The 20,919-nt window shown below is 38.7% G+C and overlaps 1 protein-coding gene across 1 annotated transcript; it reads left to right on the forward strand.

Moving 5' to 3' along the window:
• Nucleotides 1-9,125: 9,125 nt before the first annotated feature.
• On the forward strand, nucleotides 9,126-16,686 carry UTP23 (UTP23 small subunit processome component). The gene is made up of 3 exons (XM_081214276.1): nucleotides 9,126-9,419; nucleotides 12,829-13,003; nucleotides 13,981-16,686. The coding sequence occupies exons 1-3, from the start codon at nucleotides 9,232-9,234 to the stop codon at nucleotides 14,362-14,364; spliced, it is 747 nt and encodes a 248-aa protein (XP_081070402.1). The 5' UTR covers nucleotides 9,126-9,231; the 3' UTR covers nucleotides 14,365-16,686.
• The last annotated feature ends 4,233 nt before the right edge of the window (nucleotides 16,687-20,919 follow it).

Genomic DNA, 20,919 nt, shown 5'->3' on the forward strand with positions numbered 1-20,919 from the left:
CAGTAAACAAAAATATGAGTAATTACAATAGACTTTCCTTCTCCTCTTGAATTTTCTACATTATTTTTGAGAATTAAACCAAAAATTATAGCATTACCTAGTGTGGCTCTAAATATATGTAGAAGAAACACTTAAAGCAAATAAGGGCTGGTTAAGGGACATATAGGAAGGTCAGGTTTCTACAAGTCACTTGAACTGGTTAAATGACTTAACAGTAAACTGTGATGTTATTTTTATCTAATATAATACCTAGAGGAACCATTAAAAATGCTTTACAAAGGGAGACACTCAAAAACACCATAGATAAATCAATATGAAACTCTAAAGAATGTTCAAATAACCCACAAGAATGCAATAAAAAGAAAACAGAAGTAAAAACAGAGAATTATAGGGGAAAAAAATGAAATGGCAGTCTTAAGCCTAAACATATCAATAACTAGATTAATATAAATGTTGTAAATACACCTATTAAAATACAACTATTGGAAGAATGGATAAAAACAACCTAACCATAGGCTGTCTAAAGGAAACTGATTTCAAATATAATGATATAGGCACATTGACATAAAATGATGGAAAAATGTATCATGCAAGCATCAGTCAAAAGAAGAAGGACTGGCTGTATTAATATCAGATAAAAGAGAATTCAGAGCAAAGATAATCACCAGAGACAGTGGGAAATATATAATGATAAAATGGTCAATCACCAAAAACACACAGCCATTCTAAATGTGTATGTCCTAGCAACAAAGCTGAACTTATGTTGAGAAAAAACTCATAGAGCTCAAAGGACAAATAGACACACCCACAGTCATAGTTAGAGATGTCAACTCTCCTCTCTTAACAATTGATAGAACAACTAGAGAGAAAATCAGCAAGGATATAAAGGAATTTAGCAATGCCATCAATCAACAGGATCTAATCAATATTTATAAAACATTCCACCCAACAGCAACAAAATACACATTCTTGTCCAATCCCCATGGAACATAGAGATCATATCCTGAGTCATAAACCAACCTTGACAAATTTAAAGTAACTGAAATCATTCAGAGTATGTTCAGCAACCACTATGGATTCAAACTAGAAATCAAAATATAAAAGTAGCAGAAAATTTTCCAAATACTTGGAAACTATACAACATGCTTCCAATAGCCCGTGGATCAAACAGGAAGTCTTAAGAGAAATTTTAAAACACACACAGTAAACTGAATGAATAAGAAAATATAAAATGTTAAAATTTGTGGGACACAGCTGCGTCAGTACTGAGAGGAAAGTTTATAGCTAAATGTATACATTATAAAAGAGGATATATCTCAAATCAATAAACTAAACTTCCTCTTCAAGATCCTAGAGCAAAGTAAGCCTGCAAACATGCAGAAGAAATTAAATAACAGAATACTGAATATATTTGATCACCCAAAGAAGATTGCTCACAACCATTAAATTGTACTTTAGCCGCCCTCCAAAAGGCAGTTTTGATGTTGTTGTTGTTAATTTCACTGTGGATATTCATATACCGGATAAAATAAATTTATCCTGTATTCCCAATAATTTGTTCTTCATTCTCTCTCTGTCACTGGAGCTAAAGTTTTTAGCATACTTCTATATTTGCTGGAAATATTTCAAATTTAGTCAGAGGCAAAAAGAGAGAGGATGGTAAAGGCCTTCCAAAGCAAGCTGTGGGCCCTGTCCACGGTGATTACCGCATGAGGACAGGAAGCAAAGGATAGCCTGCCATGCCTGAGCGAAAAAATGAAAAAATAAATAGTCTGACTAGTTCTGCTTTTGTGGCATAATAACTCAACCCATTCGGAAAACACAGCCCAGTGAATGTCAGACTGTGACCAGTCCATGCCTTAGACCCAGCCAGTACCAGAGCTGTTTTCCTTCACTTGGCTAAGATTTACCTAAATCCCTTTCAATGCAATAAAATAGAAGAGTCAAGACACCAAAGATGAGCCAAAGGATTTTTTAAAATGTCACTTTATTCCTATTCAGTATTCAGCTGAGCCAAAGGATTTTTTTTTTAATGTCAGTTTATTCCTATTCAGTTGTTGCCTTCTTCCAGACCTCTATGGAAGGCAAGGTTCCTTTGGACATCTTGATGGTCTGAGTTGAGCTCAGGGTTGGCAGGCAACCTCTATAGGACCAACTTAGCATCGGTTCTAGCCTTGGTATGAAGGAAGAGGGTAGAAAGTCATCTGACCTTCTATTTACTGTCCCTCTGGAAAGTAACCACGCGTTCATGACATACAAGTGAGGAATTGTTCTGCTTTAGTACCCATTAGAAACAAAGGAATCAAGGAAGCACCATTTTCAATGAAAGCCTATAAGGGGTGTATGTTCTTATCTCTTCTTTGTAGATTATTTTTTAGGAAAGGAACACAAAGATCCTTTTTTCCCCTTGAGAAGGAGATGTCATTATGGCATGGTGACAGGATCTCCCCAAACATCAGATTAGTCACTCCATTGTCAGGGAGTCATAAGTAACCAGGTATAGAGAGAAACAGGAAGCCTACCTTCCAATAATATTCACTCATAAGGAGGGGATCAGAAACTCCCTACTCTATAGAAACGGGAGGAAAGGGCAAGAGCCGTCCTATCTCCTCCTCTCCAAAAGAATCTGCGGTGCCATCACAATTCATGTACAAGGCCTGGGACACAAAAATTAGACATCAGCAGAGCCAGAAGAAGCAACATATAAATAGGGCAAAACTCAGGTTCTGAATTAAGTTCATAAACTCTTTAGAAGTCCACAAATATTCATTTGACCAAAAGAAATCATTTGGCTTAAAACACTAAATGCTTTCCTTAATATTTAACTGGAATGGAAAAGATGCCTTTGGGAGATAGTTGAAAGCAGCTAACAGCAACACTTAACTTTGCATCCCAGCCTCTTCACAATGGTGTGTAGGATAAAACAAGAACATATGCAGAACACCTTAAACTTCTTTAAGGCAAAATATTATACAGGTAATATTATCATTTTCCCTTTAAAAGTACATTTTGTTGCATAGATTTCACAAATATTCCATCCGTTAGGATGCTTTGGGCTACAAGCAACCAAAAAAAAAGTAAACAAAAAACAATTTAAATTATTTTAAACAAGAAGGAAATGTATTCTATCACATAACTAAATGTCTACAAGGAGGCAGACTCCAAATGAAGCAGCATAAAGACTCCAGTTCTTGACTCTGTCTTTTACCGTGTTTTGGTTCTGTCCACAAACTGACTGGCTACCCCCATAACCTCAAAATAGCTGCCAGTAGCAAAGAACACAATGTGCTTCTTTTTTAATGTTTATTGTAAGAAAAAGAAAACCTCTCCCCCTAACCATGGGGAAAAAGTCTTTCTTTTAGTCTGGGATCAATTTAAGTCATATGTCTTCTTCTGTGTACATACATACTATGTGAGGTTATACTTTGAAGAACTAAGTGATTTGTTCAAAATTATGAAAAGTCACAATCGAGAAAGCCAATAAAAAGAAAATAATATTCATTTATACCTATGACTCAGCATGTGGGTATTTTCTATATGTTTGCTAAAATAATAATTTTTAAAATGACATTTGATCTTCTCATCCCAGTATTTTGATGTATGACTTATCAACTAATATTAAAAGAAAGTGATCTCACATTGAAAACATTTGCACAGATTCTAAGAGCGACTTTTATTTGGTATAATATCATGTAACTAATACCTTGTATTGGTGTGATTCAATTATAAATACAAGACTTTGAAATAATATTCTACTGAATTATTGAAAGCCTTGCCACCAGAAGTTCAGTTTCTGCCCTGAAGTCCTCCTGCTGCTTAAAAATATATACGAAACCATGAGTGAAAGTGTTGTCTTCAACATTTTGTTCAATATAAATAAATAGTGTTTTTAGGAACTCGTTTAATGCCATAATCTGACATAATTCTCAATCTTTAAACTCCTTTAAGTAACAGTAATAATATTTGCTTACTTAGAGTAATTTTATAAGGATTCATTAAGCTTCTAAAAATGCTTTGATAGGTTAAAAATGAATGACCCCATACAGTATGAGCTTCTCTACCAGTTTCAGTTATGATTTAATTAAATTTCAAAGGGCAGTTTGTTATGTATGTATCAAAGTAAAACATTTTGCACATTGCTACTACTTCTTAACTTTTCTTTTTTCTCTACCATTGTATGTTTTTACTACTTTAATTAATGCCACTGAACATTTTGTAGTAAAATCCCAATGGAGAGCACTATTCAGATCTATTGTGTAATAATGAATTCCTTTCAACTTACCTCACATGGCAGTATTTGTTCTCTGTATAATTTCATTCAAATAAACTATTTAGCAAGCAAATTTGCTAGTCTAATTTTACAGCCATCTGACAACAGTCATCTGATAACCAATGGTGAACTACTTCCTGATCACTGTCTTGCTTAGAAATATCCTTGACAAAGAGCAATCCCTTGAAATTTTTTTCCAAGAGACAGTTTCTCCTTTGTCATTTAAGAAAGAGCCCACTGGTACTAGCTGGGCCAACAGACAGAAATTCTGCTCGCTTTCTTTGATTGACAACTAACATTTCCTTGATGTTTCTTGCCCAAGCAGCTGGGGTTCTTCATATTTAACTAACTTTTCCAAACAGGAGATATATCCCACTGACATTCTCAGTTCAAATCAAGTTGTTTATACGTTCAAAAAAACAAATGTCAAGATAACTTCTAAAGTACGTAAAAAGGATTTAGTTTATTTTACTTTGAAAAAGTCTTTTACCTTTCACAGACGACTTATAAACTAGGATTTTGAACCTGTTCAAAGAAAGGGTAATTGTATTGGCAAACACTAACCAACATCAAACTTTTATCAAAAACATCTGCCAATAAAAAATTCTCTAATTCTGGCAAGTAGTTTTAACATACTCTGTCAATTAAGATTGGGTTTGGCTGCATATAAAAGAAACAATTTATCAATGTAGGTTCCTTCTTGGTTGAAAAAAGTGTACCATTCTGGTGAGTGATTTTTTTAATGAATTTATTTATTTATGGCTGCATTGGGTCATCGTTGCTGCATACGGGCTTACTCTAGTTGCAGAGAGCAGGGGTTACACGCGCGCTTCTCTTGTTGCAGAGCACGGGCTCTAGGTGCACAGGCTTCAATAGTTGTGGCATGTGGGCTCAGTAGCTCCACGGCATATGGGATCTTCCCAGACCACAGCTTGAACCCATGTCCCCTACATTGGCAGGCGGATTCTTAACCACTGCACCGCCAGGGAAGTCCTGAGTGATGTTGATAATGGGGGAGGCTATGCATGTGTGGAGGCAGGGGCTACATGGTGAGTCTCTATATCTTCTTTTCAATTTTGTTGTAAACCTAATACTGCTCTAAAAAAAATACAGTCTCAAAAAATACAAAGAAAATAATTTTTTTAAACTAAAATGGAAGTTTATTTTTCTTCTCATGTAAAACAAGGCCAGAGGTAGAAAGTCTAGATTTGGAAAGGTAGTTTCATAGTCACTGATGGCCCAGGCTGCTTCTGTTATCTACTTTGCTAGCTTAGCACATGGCCTCTATCCTCAAGTTTACTTCTTGGTCTAAAATATGCTGCTAGGGTTCCCTTCGTCACATCCAAACTCCAGGGAGTGGTTAGAAAGGCAATGGAAAAAAAACAAAAGTGCCCATCACCAAGTTAGGTTCCTTTAAGCAGCTTTCCCAGAAGTCCCTTGTCACACTTATACTTACATACCCTTGGCTAAAACTTAATCGTATGACTGTACTTGACTGCACAGAAGGCTGGGAAATGGATTCTCTTTTCTGGGAGCACGATTGTCCAGAATAAAATTAGGATCCTATTACTAAAGAGAAGAGATATTGAGCATCGATTTACAGTCTGTGTCACAGTCATTATGTTAAATGTGGTGATTTTGTGGGAAATTTCATGCAGTCATTAAAAATAATGAATAAGAACTATGCCAGTTGACTTGGAGTATGTGTGGAGAGGATTTCCACAAGGATTGTTGGGTAAGAAAAGCAAAATGTACAGAAGTGATAAAATATGATTCTATCTTTGAATAACATAGAGTGACAAAAATCTCTACATATGTATGCATATATGTAGACAAATAAGTATATGAATATTAAAAAAATTACAGAAGTTACACAGTAGATTAACATGTGTTATTTGGGCAAGGAAGAGGAGATGAATGTCCTGTGCTGTTCCATTGTTCCTCTTGTTACAACAGGCATGTGTTATTTTTGTAATTTGAAAACTGTAAGGATGATTTTTAAAAACATGGCAGCCTCCAAAACCAGCCTTCATAACACCTTCCCCTATATATAAAAACTCACAGTAAGCAAGTCCCAGATGGAGTTTATCCTAGGGGATCTTAGTGAAGGACTAATCAGCCCTCAATACAAACCAGTTTACCTAAGTTGTTTTAAATTATTTATTTAAGGAAATTATTTATTTAAAGAATATGTTAGCTGGATAACATTAGGGAAAATGTTGTATTCCTTTGGAGCTAATGGATGTTAACAAATATTTATAAAGATTTAAATATGAATATAAGGCAGAATAATATCACAATAGATATCTTTGCTGAATTATTTCATATACTAGTATTTATGAAATTAAACAAAATAACCTTTATGAATTGTATTTAATATTTACCTATTTAATTCCATTTAGGACATGAATCTTTCATGAAAATTCTTGTTTGGGAATTAGTCATACCTTGCAGGAATAAATCATTTTCAGGTCAACTTGGCTTCATCAAAATTTCATGAAGAAAGAACTTCAAAATCATGTACAACAACATCATATTATAAATTATATTTGATCCAGATGTAATAAAGAATATGAAGAGTATAAAAAAATAAAGAAAAATAAATTAATCCCCTACCTCAACTGAATGTCTGTTTGGCCTGGAAAATATCCAGTGTACTGACCTGAGGAAAAAAATAGCAGCTAGCAATGCTGAGACCTTACTGTTCCTGCACTCTAAGGTCAAAAAAATTTTCAATGAGTATTAAAAAAATTTTAATTAAAAAATTTTAATAATATTATAATAATTTTCAAAGTAAAATTTCAGATTTAAACTTATATCCAAATAGTTTCTCCAATAATGGCAATATTTGGCTTCTGCCTTTGTTGTGACCAAATATTGGTTTTCCAATACTAGGTCATTTGGCATCAGGCCAAAACGTATTCAGTGGACCATTTAATGAAAATGTCCCATTGGGTAAACAGTGATGCTTTACTGCAGACAGTCCTTCTGGAACACCAATATGCATAATAAATAACTTGGGGATATTGTAATAAATGTCACTTCCTCTCTGATTAGTATTCCTCTCCCTCAGTACTTGTTTTGAATCAGAAATGGGCATATTAAACAAGCACACTAAGAACTTTTCTGCATGTCCCATGATCATGTTTTGAGAAACACTGCTGTAACAGAAAATTCTGTTTTAAACTTGATAATCAGCAGTATAGACTGTCTTCTTATTTGTGAAATAAGGGTCAGTTGTGTAAATAGCACTGTCATATACATAGAGCTTGAAAAAAATGCTACAGTCCAGTAAATTAAAAAAAAACAAACAACTAGAGTATGACTCAAATCCCTAGTCCTGAACCTCATTTTTCTTAGTACTGAAACGTGGCTAACAGGATGGAGCTGGTAGATAAATCTGTGAGCCTGTTTTTAAAACTGTTTTAACTGTTTTGCAAGGCTGGGATAGTATATTTTCTGTCTTTGGTGGGATTATAGTCGGAGTGGGGTGTTGGCACACAGGGATAAAGAGAGTATTCAGATTGGAAGGTCATGAGCAATTATACTTAAGAACCATGAATCCAATCCTACAATAACTCTTCATGTCTTCCAATTCCTAAATTTATTTTCAGTTAAATGAAAGCAGTCATCTAAGGGATGTTGTGCTGTGAATCAAGACAGAGTTAACATTATAGAAGATTTTGGTTCCAATTTCATAAACCTATATCTTCAAATAAAACCCCAAATGCAAGTAACACATCTCGATCACTTTGTAAGTTATTTTTCTGCATTGGTTCTTTCTCTCAGTCTTTAGCTAAAATGAGAGCTGGGACAGATTCCAGGCCAGAAGAAAAAATGCAAAATTCCATACTCCCCATTCTTTGGTTATTTTGCCTAGAATTGAAGTGGATATGTGGCAGTTAGCCACGGGGGAACTCAAAATTTTCAGATTTACTCTCTTCATTAATCAAGTTGACCAAGTAATTTCTAAACTTTCGGTCAGCTTTGTACCTCCCAGTATGTCGTTCTCCTACCTCAGAGACTATAGACATAAAAAGCGTTCTTAATAGTCATCTAGTCCTGCCAACCTATTTGACAGCGAGGAAGCTGAACCCAGGTTTCTTGGGGAGTTGCTCAAGGTCAAATGGCTTGGGTGAGGGGCCGAATTAGCACTCTAGTTTAGGGACACTGACTCTTGGAAAACGAAGCTCTTGAATAAGTCCTCCGGAAACACTCCTTGCGAGTGATTTAGGATGGTCTCCAGGAGAAGAGGAAATGCAAAACGATGGGGACTTTTTGCCCTGACATTTGTCTTTTCAGTGGGAGTAGTCCTATGGCGGGAATGTGTGCGGGAGGTGAGGGGGAGTGCAAGAATATTTGAACTTCAGGCAAGCGACCTGAGTTCCGGTGATAGTTCTGACACTTAAGAACCACGTGCCCTTAGTAAACGTGCTTAACTTCTTTATAGGAAGGCAATCACTACAAACCTGCCCAATCATAGTCGCCCAATATACTTTGGTCGCTTTCTTCCCTTATTTGAGAATTATTAACATTAAAGGGAAAAATATAAGGTATATTACCTAGAACAGTGACTAGGACATATTAAACCTCAATATTTTCACTGATTATTATTATACCGCGGATTTTTCAGATGCCGTGCCAGGGTAACGCGCAAGAGGCAGTGTGTATTTTTTTTAACCTGGACCATGACTGCGCATGTGCGCCTCTAATCGCGCACTTAGTCGGTTTCATACTTACGCGCAAGCTCCGCCCCCGAGGGCGTGTCCCTTAAAGCGCGGGCACCGGGTAAAGCGCGCTCTCGTTTGGGAGTGACGTAAACCAGGCCCACTGATGGGCGTTTGCTTCCGGGGCCAAGGGTTCTTCATTTCCGGGAGAAGCCAGTGTTGCCGATAGCGGGCTGTGTCGGGGGAGTTTGCTGCTGCTTTCTGGTCCGGTGGCTCGCTCCGGGAAAGCCAGGCATGAAGATCACGAGGCAGAAACACGCCAAGAAGCATCTTGGCTTCTTCCGCAACAATTTTGGGGTCCGCGAGCCGTACCAGATCCTGCTGGACGGCACCTTCTGTCAGGCGGCTTTGCGAGGCCGCATCCAGCTGCGGGAGCAGCTGCCCCGCTACCTCATGGGGGAGACTCAGCTGTGCAGCACCAGGTGGGCCTGGCTGGTCCGGGTGGAGGCGCGGGGGCCCCGCGGGTGCGGTAGAGGCGAGGCCGCTGCTCGCAGGCATCCATTGGGAGCCCTTGAGGGGCAAAGCGCGCCGCCCACGAGTTCAGCGAGACTGCTAAGGAGGGTGGGCGAGTATCTACCAAGTAGATAGACAGTATAAGATCCGGCGAGTATTCATCTTAGCCTGAAGGATAAGAGCACGTGCTTTGTCTTTCGACCTGGTTTCCAGTATTGGGCCCAGTTCTACCAGCTTTGTGATTTCGGGCAAGTTACTTAACCTCTCTGATGCTTGGATTACTCATTTGTAGAAAAAAGCTCGTAACTACTTACAAACTTGCTATAAGTCGGACGAGGTATAGTATATGTAGAGCGTTTATTGGTATCTCAGACCTGTATCCTCTAAGTGATTGCTTGTTGTTTGCATAGCTTTTCCCAGTTTTAAGAATTTTTCAAGCTTCACAACTGCCCCATGATGTAATATCTTCGATTCCCAGAAAGATGTTAGGACTCGATGTTTCCTAACTTTGTGCAAGGTCATTTGTTTATTTACCTGTGTTTACTGAGCACCAGCCATACGCCAAGCACTGCTCTAGCCAGAGGGTAACTTGGTGAACAGGATGATCTCCCAGCCCGTATGGCCAGCAAGGTGCATAAATCAACCTCTAATTGGTGTGTTTTGACCCCTAGTTTCCTCACTTCTTCAAAGTGTGGGAACACCTAAGATGGAATCTTGGGGGGTTGATTGGAGGAAGGATGGAATCAAGGAAGGTTCCACAGAGGAGATAACATTTGAGCTCAGTCACGGTTCAGTTCTGAGGGGAAGGACATATTTTGAGTGAAAGAAAAGAGAAGTGACTTGTAGGGAGGGACCTCTTGAACAAAGGAGTGGAGTGGAGTTGTGAAATGCTAGGGAAAGAGATTAGAGCACAGCGTATATTTGGGAAAGAAGCTGGGAAGAAGATAAGTTGAGGCTGCATAATGAAGAACTGCTATTCATAAACTTAGTTTTGTTTTTTTTTTCCTTTGTAGAATATTTCCTTTAAAATGTGAACAGAGAAAATTTAAATGACTATAATACCACACCAGTGACTTACCACTGTAAGCATGTGGTGTATCATCCAGTTCTTTACACACACACACACCAATGGGCTCTTACTCTGAATGTGATATTAATGGCCTGCTTTTCTCACATAACACTACTCCATGAACAGCTTTCTATATTCAGAACTTCATGTGGGTTTCATTCAAGCAGAGCCTCAAATGGGTCATAGATACCCCCTAAGTTTTGATCCCCATCTCCTTCAGAGCTCCCAGACAAGTTCTCAGATGGTCTGTGCCCCAGAGTTGATTGCTTCTGGCTACAAGCCTTGTCCACTTACCCCTGTCTGCCATAGAAATATTAACATTTTTAATACAGGGCTGTAATATGAAAAAGGTTGAGAGGTACTGCATGAAATTATATTCTGCAGCACTTTTCCCCCTAAAGAATCTATTTTAACTTCTGGGATATTTCATACATACACAAAAATAGAATAGTATAACGAAACGTCTATCACCCAGTTTTTGCAATTATTGACATGGCCATTCTTTTTTTTTTTTTGGCTCCCTTGGGTGGGTCTTAGTTGCAGCATGTGGGATCTTTCGTTGAGGTGTGCAGACTTCTCTCTAGTTGTGGCTCGTGAGCTTAGTTGCCCCGCTGCATGTGGGATCTTAGTTACCTGACCAGGGATCGAACCTGCGTCCCCTGCATTGGAAGGCGGATTCTTAACCACTGGACCTCCAGGGAAGTCCCAACATGGCCATTCTTATTCATTTAAGAATAAGTTACTGCTAATTTATTTTAAAGCATATTATTGTCAATTCTTAGTGTGTATCAAGAGATAAATGCTATCAGACCTGATAAGTATCTTCTAGAAAAGGTAACTGCAGCCATGTGAGGGGTAAGTTGGAGAAGCAAGAGAATGAAGACAGGCAAACCCGTTTTGTGGTTGTCTAGTCAAGAAATAATGGGAGCCTGAACCTGAGAGAGGAGAGGTGGGAACTTCACAAGGTGACATTACAGAGGTAGATACCAACAGCTGAGATAGGACTATCGCTGATGGGGTAGGGGCAGGGGTAGGAGTGAGGAAGCAGAGGTTAAATAGGATTTCTGATTTCGAAACAGTATCTGAGAAGATAATAAATTCAAAGAGATAGCAAGCCCTGGAGAAGTCTGGAGGCAGGAAAGTAGTTTGATTTTAGACATCGTGAATTTGACGAAGAGCTGATGGCGGGCCATCCACAGGAAATATTCAATAAGTAGTTGGCAATTTAGGCCTGAAACTCAAAATGGAGTTCAAAATGGATGGCTTTAGAAAGGAAAATATCTTTAAAAAAGCAAAAACTAATGGTGTGATAAAGCGGGTGAGGCAAGGTAGAGTCAGGCAAAGGCTGGCTAAGGTTGAGAAATCTTTGACTCAGTAGTTCTCGTAATTTTTAAGAGGAAGTACCTGGGGAGCTTAATAAGATGCTAATGTTTGACTCCACAAGGAGTTCAGATTTGGGGATGAGAAAGGAGCTAGAAATTAATATCACTGTGTCATTCCGATAGGGGTAGTTTATAGATGACACTTTGAAAAACATTGCCTCATATTAATATGAAAATGCAAAGTGAAAGAAAGTTGTGATTGTTTTTAAACACGCTGGTGACTTGAGAATGTTTACTTTTCTAAGCTGAAAATATTCTGAAGGTGCACCGATTTGCACTTGAAGGAGAAGCCTGTAGCACTGTGGTTGGTGCAAAGCATCTATCATCAAACTACTTAGATTCACATTTCAACTCTACCTCTTATTGTTTGAATTTGGGCATGTTACTTGAAATCTCTCAGAATGAGGTGTTCTAAAGTAAGGATAATTTTACACTAAGCTACCCTCATACTGTACAGCACAGGGAACTAACTCTACCTTATGCACTGTGCTAATCTGAACGGGAGGGAAGTCCAGAAGGGAGGGGATGTCTGTATGTGTGTGGCTGATTCATTTTGTCTTGCAGTGGGAGCTAACACAACATTGTAAAGCAACCATACTCCAAGAAAAATTAATAAAAATACATAAATAGAATAAAAGTAGAAAAAAACATAAACTGCCCAACTTTGTAGGGCTGTTTTGAGATAAGCGAGAATTTATGTAAAGGCAGTTAGCATGCTGCCTGCACATCATAAATGCTCAGTACATGTTAACTGTTTATTATGTTCCTTCTACTTGGTGTACGCATTTTTCGGGTCTTTTAAGAGTAAAATGGTTAATGTATGGTTTGTAGTTTAAAAAGAAGAGTTGAGTTTTTTTAATATAATTTATGTGAACAACAGATATGCGTCTGTTATAATTGTGAGCTGCTAATAACTTTTTTTTTCAGGTGTGTGTTAAAAGAGTTGGAAACATTGGGAAAGGACTTATATGGGGCAAAGCTGATTGCACAAAAATGCCAGGTTCGAAACTGTCCCCATTTCAAGAATTCAGTGAGTGGATCAGAATGTCTGCTTTCCATGGTTGAAGATGGGAATCCTCACCATTATTTTGTGGCAACACAGGTGATACCACTTATAAAACCAGAGTCAGTCTTAATCATTTCTATTTGTACTCCATATGGAGCTATTTATCATTAGGAAAAATTAGGTGGAAGTGGTTTAAGTGTTTCAACTTTTTAAAATGCACACTTTCAAGTTAATTTGTCGTCAACAAAAGCAATTGTCATTTGAGAATTTGAGGAGACAACCTTAAGCGTAATGATTTTCTTCTAAATTACTGAAGTTTCCTTTTGTAAAATAAAAATTATTGACAGATGTGATGATATGTTTTAGGGCTCTTGAAGGGAAGGTAAGTAGAGCAAAGATTTTACATTTTATGTTTATGCATGTTTTTTCACGTTCCTGTATTTCATATTATTTCTTAGAAAGTTGTGTTTCATATTGTTTTGAGACTATACCACCAGTATGGAACTGTTTCAGGCTTTTAAAGACTGGGAAGCAGGGGAGGAGAGACTCTCAGGGTCGATATTAATTAATAAGCTTGCATACATACATATTTCCTTAAATTTCCTTGTAGGATTATAAAATTACACAATTAGAAGCAGAGCTGAGTCTAGAATCTGAATCAGCTAATTCCTACTTTATTTCTATTCTTTCAATCTCTGTGAGCATTCTTGACCCTTTCTGAAACATATCTCAGAGTAGAAATGAGGGACATCACCTAGTATATTTACCTTTGCATTAGTTTGTAATTCAAGGTCCTAGAAAATTTGTGGTCTTAGAATATTGATCAATATAAAATATTGATAAATCCTATTCACATTGTTGCAACTTAACTGTTTGTGCTCAGTTTTTATGTTTTTCTTCCTTTCTTTATCATAAAATATACTCCCATTAGTAAGACATACTGATTTGAAAAGTAAAACCTGGGATCTCTTTTATTTTCAGTATAGCCCTCTTTAAGTTCTTAGAAATCTCTTTAAGGCATCTGATTTAATTGATATATTTGAACTAAATAATTCAATTTTTATTTTTAATAGGATCAGAATTTGTCTATGAAAGTAAAGAAAAAGCCCGGAATTCCTCTCATGTTCATTATCCAGAACACTATAGTCTTGGACAAACCTTCTCCAAAAACAATTGCATTTGCTAAAGCAGTAGAGTCAGGTCAGCTTGTCTCAGGGCAAGAGAAACAAAGTATCAAGCAACTCAAAGAGGAACAGGGTTTAGTAAAAGACCCTGAACAGAGAAGAAAAAAAAAGCGCAAGAAAATAAGTGGCCCTAATCCTCTTAGCTGTTTGAAGAAAAAGAAAAAAACACAGGATACAAACTCATCTGCCTCTGAAAAGAAAAGAAGAAGAAAAAGAATCCGAAACAGATCTACCTCAAAAGTACTTTCTGAAAAGCAGAATGCAGAAGGATAATGAGTCCTTTGGACGCTCTTAAAGACATGCAAATATGAAAATGAATTTCTTTTTGAAACTGTGGAAGTACTTATGTTAAAAAACTAAACTTATTTTTGTAAATGAATATTGACCCACAAGCCTTTGTATAAAATTATTTGTAAAAAAAAAAAACCAGAGTGGATGGATTTAGGTGTGATCATGTTTACTTTTCTTAGAGAATTTGGTGGTTGTTTTCTGTTTGTTTGTTTTTGCGGTACGAGGGCCTCTCACTGCTGTGGCCTCTCCCGTTGCGGAGCGCAGGCTCAGCGGCCATGGCTCAGGGGCCCAGCTGCTTCGCGGCATGTGGGATCTTCCCGGACCGGGGCACGAACCCACGTCCCCTGCATCGGCAGGTGGACTCTCCACCACTGCGCCACCAGGGAAGCCCTGGAGGCTGTGTTTTAATGTAAAACTGTTGTCTCTTTCTGTCTTGCTGCTGCCCCCCACCCTCCAACATTATATGCAGATAGTTTAAAAAAGTCATATAGTGACAAAAAAGAGGTAATCCCTTTTTCACATTCACAGAGGAAACTTTCAACTCATGTAGTGGTTGTAGAATTTACCTGTATATTTCCAAATAATATGAATCTGCTGCTACCTTTGGATCTGCCCATTATTTATTGACTTCCTACTAGAAAGAGTGGAAATTTTGCTTACTTATTTTACTACACCATTTTTCTAATATATTAATATTTCAATCTTTATACATCCCAAATTCAGTATTTTCATTTTAATGACGATAAACTCTGTTTACTGCTAAACCAAGTAGCCTGCTATGGTTGAATTTATTTTTTATGTTACTTTTTTGTTATTCCAGAAGTTAATAATGGTCTCATTTTCTTCTAGCCTCTGACTTGATCTTACCATATTCTCCAGTAACTCTGGAAAGGATCTCATAATTTTCAATATAATATCAGGTCATTTCTTACCCCTGGAATGCTTCTGGAGCCAGCCTTCTGTCCTCCAATGTGGAAAGGTTTTCTGCCAAGCATGTTGCTCAGCTATCACCCAGGCATTTCCTGTCCTTATCCAGAGAATCGACTTTGTCACTTCTGTAGCCTAGATTCTTCATTCTACTCGTTCTTGATTTCCTCTTCTGCTGCGGTGGAGCATAAGAGTGTGTAGGAGGCACATTTTTTGAGGCTCAACCAGTGTGTCTAAACCTATATTTGTTGCACTGATAATCTAGCAAGGTAAAGAATTCTTTGCTGAAAAATCATTTCTCTCAATTTTTCTTGAGAACTTCTTAATTGTTTATAAGGTCCTAGGGGAAAAAATCCCTTTTTTTGAGTTCTGGAGGATGATTTTCTTTTAGATATAAATGTTAAATGGCAAAAATTCCAAAATAATACTCTTTCAGGTTGGCTTTAAATGTTACTTTAAAAATGTCTAAAGGGGGCGCTTCCCTGGTGGCACAGTGGTTAAGAATCTGCCTGCCAATATAGGGGACACGGGTTCGATCCCTGGTGAGGGAAGATCCCACATGGCTGTGGAGCAACTAAGCCCATGCACCACAACTACTGAGCCTGCACTCCAGCGCTCGCAAGCAACACCTACTGAGCCCATGTGCCACAACTACTGAAGCCTGCGTGCCTAGAGCCCATGCTCCACAATGAGAAGCCCGCACACTGCAATGAAGAATAGCCCCCCCTCGCCGCAAATAGAGAAAGCCTGCACGCAGCAATGAAGACCCAACACAGCCAAAAATAAATAAATTTTAAAATGTCTAAAGGGTTAATTCAATTAGGAATTGAATAATCAAGCTTTTCTTTTTCGGCCCCCTCCCCAATTGTTTTAATCATCCTTCAGGCCAAAATTAAAGTAGCACTGGAAGTTTGAAGTATAAAGTTGTCAGATTGATCAGTAGCTCCAGATTTTCAGCTGCCTGTGATACCTTCAAATAGTGGTTCGAATCTGTATCCCTAGAATATCTTGATCATGTATGAAGTACTTCATGAATAAGTTCTTATTTATGGCTAAAATAAATAACTTTTCCTAAATATGAGAAAATTCAAATTTATTCCTGTAGAAATGTCATTCTCAGTTGAATTCAAGAGGTGCTGTTTTGGTGGAAAGTGGAATTTTAGCTTTTCACCAGGAGGACCACACAGGCTATATTACCTGTCAAGCCAGATGAGTGTTTTCTATTGTCATTTCATGATTCTGGTTTAAATTCTTAATGGTAGGAACATTTTTTTAAAAGGAAAGCAAAGGTACTGGGAAAAAGTGAATATAGTTCTGTAGTTCTTGTGAGGAGAAATAACATTTGTCAATAATGACGAGTTAAGATTAGCAAATCAAATGTAGATGAAGTGATAAAGCAAGTGAAATGTATACTGATGATACTTGTTTCAATATCCTCAAATGCACAAATTTTAGGTATTTTTAACAAGGTTTATATTTATTCAGTGCTATTTGATTGCCTATTATTAGAGTTCAAACTGGAGAGCTGGAAAAGTCAACTCACTTTTATAAAATAGCAATTTTTAAGTTAAAATATAAAAGATAAAATGCATGGACTTCCCTGGTGGCGCAGTGGTTAAGAATGCAGGGAACATGGGTTTGAGCCCTGGTCCAGGAAGATCCCACATGCCGCAGAGCAACTAGGCCTGTGCGCCACAACTACTACGCCTGTGCTCTAGAGCCCGTGAGCTACAACTACTGAAGTCCGTGTGAAGCCTTCCCCAAAGGGACCTGTGGCCATTTTCTAGAGTGAATGTGCTTTGGGGAATAGAAATATCTAGAACCTTTGGAGATTACTACACCCTGACTCTGAACTGATGCTGATTGCTAGGGTTTCAAAATGCAACTGGTCCAACATTCAAAATGGAGGTTTATGGTGGTCAGGTAATAAATTGAGTTACATGCCAAGTTTGAATCACAGTAGGTCCATAAGCCCACCCTGTGTTTTTTCTCCAGTTCCAGAATGTGCAACTTAAAGACATACTAGGCAACTGATTGTGTCCCTGTATTAGCTCTCTCATGTATGAAGGGTCATTAGGGTATGATGGGTCAAAGGGAAGCTATTGGAATTTCTCTTCCCTACCAGGATAGTAAACCAGAAGAATAAGACATCTTTGGAGGAATTGCAGGGATTACTACCATCACCAAATACTTGAATGATGCAGAAATGTTGATTCTTTTTTTTTTTTTTTTTGCAGTACGTGGGCCTCTCACTGTTGTGGCCTCTCCCATTGCGGAGCACAGGCTCTGGACGCACAGGCTCAGCGGCCATGGCTCACAGGCCCAGCCGCCCCGTGGCATGTGGGATCTTCCCGGACCGGGGCACGAACCCGTGTCCCCTGCATCGGCAGGCGGACTCTCAACCACTGCGCCACCAGGGAAGCCCAGAAATGTTGATTCTTAACTCATCTCCATTTAACACATCTATTTGGTCTGTGCAGAAGACAGATGGATCTTGAAGCATGACTAGATTATTTTAATGTTAATCAGAGGGTAACTCACTTGCAGGACCTCTTCCAGATGTAATATCTTTGCTGGAACAAATCAACACAGCTCCCGGCACCTCATGTGGAAAATCCTTTTTTTTCTCCTTCAATTTTTAACAATTTGCTAGGACCACCACCAAAATTCAGTTTGCTTTTCCTTGACAAGGTCAATAGTGTACCTTTACAGTCTTGTTTCATGCTAAGTCAGCTCATTTGTTTTCAGCCATAGTATAGTCTGTGGAGATCATGAGCATCTTGATATTCCACACAACGTCACACTGACCCACTACATTGATGGGATTATGCAGGTTGAATCTGATGAGCAGGAAGGAGCAAGTACTACAAACATGTTAGTCAAGTTAGGGACTTGGAAAGAATAGGATTGGAAGATTTGTGAGAAAGATGTCTGGTGAAGAAGTATATAGATGGATCTTTTAGAATGGGCACAAAGTATGAAGATAATTGTGTCCCATGTGAAAATCCATCAATAGGCATTCACAGCAGAGGAGGCTCTCAAAAATCAGTTGGACAGAATGGCACTTTCTACAGATGTCAGTTAGATGTCTTTTCCCGCCGCTGAGTGCTTGTTCACTGGGCCCATGAAAAAAGTGGCTATGGTGACAAAATGGAGACTATGCATGGGCTTCAACGACATACCTGACCTAGTTATCACTACTGCTGAGAACAACACTGAGCCCACAGTATGGCACCATTCTGGTGGGGAGGGGAAAGGAACCCGTCAGCCACCTGCTGGCAGGTTGATTACACTGGATCCTTTCCATCATGGAGGGAATAGAAATTTATCCTTAATGGAACAGAGCCTATTGTGTATATGAGTTTTCTTTTCTTTCCCATAATGCTTCTGTCAGTATCACTTAACAAAATGCCTGTTTGCCGTCATGGTATTCTGCCAACACTGCTTCTAATCAAGGAATTTGTGGTATTAAATGGTCTTGCTATAATACATCATTATGTAAGTAATGCCAGTTTGGAGACAACACCTTGAAAGGATGGATATTCTCTTACAAGATGCAGTATAAACTTTGAACCAGAGGTCAATATATGGTGTGTCTCTTCCATACCTAGAATACATGGGTCCAGGAATTAAAGGATAGAAATGGGAGGAGCTCCTCTCACTATTACATTTTATAACCCACTCAGAGAATTTTTGCTTCCTCCCCTCACAACTTTGAGCTCTGCTGGCTTGGAGGTCTTGTTTCTAAAGGTGAAATGCTCCTACCAAGGGTGCAACAATAATTCCATTCATTTGGAAGATGAGACTGCCACCAAGTCATTTGGGGGTTTCTTTCTTATGCCTCTGAACCAACAGGCAAAAAAGAGAGTTACTCTACTGGCTGGGATAATTGATCCCAATTTCAAAGAGCAAATTGGATTCCTGCTACAGGCTGAGAGTAGGGAGGACTATTTCTGGAACTGAGGAGTCTCTAAGATGCCTCTTATTACTTCTATATCTGATAGTAAATGTTAGTAAAAAACTACTACAAACAAAGGCAGAACCACGGTGTATTCAAACACTTCAGTAATGAAGGTTTGTGTTGCTTCACCAATTAAAGAACAAGTTGAGGTTCTGGCTGATGTCAAAAGAAACATGGAACACATAGTTGCAATAGCCAGCCTCCAAGATGGTGCCCCCAAATTCTCACCTCCCGGTATTCATAAGCTTGTGTGTCCTCTTCCACACTGGATAGAGCTGACCCATATAACAAATAGGATACTAATACTATGGAAATGATGGCATGTACCTTCTGAAGCTAGGTCCTAAAAAAATGTAGCTTCCATCTTGCTCTCTCTTTTTTTTTTCCTGTATGCGGGCCTGTCACTGTTGTGGCCTCTCCCGTTGCGGAGCACAGGCTCCGGACGCACAGGCTCAGTGGCCACGGCTCACGGGCCCAGTTGCTCCGCGGCATGTGGGATCTTCCCAGACCGGGGCACGAACTTGCGTCCCCTGCATTGGCAGGAGGACTCTCAACCACTGTGCCACCAGGGAAGCCCCATCTTGCTCTCTTTTGGATCACTTGTTCCTGGGGGAAGCCAGCTCCCATGTCATGAGGCTATTTAAGTAGCTCTATGAGGAATTCCAGGTGGAGAGGAAAGGAAGCCTACTACCAACAGCCCACATCATCTTACTTGCAATGTGAGTGAGCCATCTTGGAAGTGGATCCTCTAACCCTGCTCAAGCCTTCTGATGACTGCAACCCAGCCAACATCTTGCCTGTGATTTCATGGGAGGCAGAACCACTCATTTAAGTCACTCCTGAATTCCTGACCCATGGAAACCATGTGAGATAAATGTTTGTTGTTGTAAGCAACTAAGTTTTGCAGTGATTTGTTATGCAGCAATACCACTAATACAAAAATGGAGAAGTTTAAAATATCAAATATGACCTGTGACCAATTACATAAATTATGTCTCTAACAGCTATGAATATTTTCTTCCTTGTTAGGTGTATATGTATCTATAGCTATATGCATATATGTATATATAATATACATATGTACACATATATTATGTAAATGTTATACATATATAAATATATGTGCATATACATTATATGTACAATATATATTATGTATAAAAGAATCATACACTCACACATATATATTATTTTCTTTTTTTCTCCTCCTTTCCCTAATCATTTAAACAAGTGTTTTTTTTGTTTTTTGTTTTTTTGGCTGCATTGGGTCTTCATTGCTGCATGCGGGCTTTCTCTAGTTGCGGCGAGCAGGGGCTACTCTTCCTTGCGGTGTACGGGCTTCTCATTGCGGTGGCTTCTCTTGTTGTGGAGTGCAGGCTCTAGGTGCGTGGGCTTCAGTAGTTGTAGCAAATGGGCTCAGTAGTTGTGACTCATGGGCTTAGCTGCTCCACAGCATGTGGGATCTTCCTGGGCCAGGGCTTGAACCCATGTTCCCTGCATTGGCAGGCGGATTCTTAACCACTGTGCCACCAGGGAAGCCCCAAGTGGTTTTTAAATTTTTTTTTTCAAGTATAGTTCATTTACAATGTTGTGTTAATTCCTGCTGTGTAGCAAAGTGACTCTGTTAATACACACATATACATTCTTTT

Source organism: Mesoplodon bidens (assembly GCF_964165515.1).
Source record: "Mesoplodon bidens genome assembly, chromosome: 16".
Lineage (NCBI taxonomy): Eukaryota > Metazoa > Chordata > Mammalia > Artiodactyla > Ziphiidae > Mesoplodon > Mesoplodon bidens.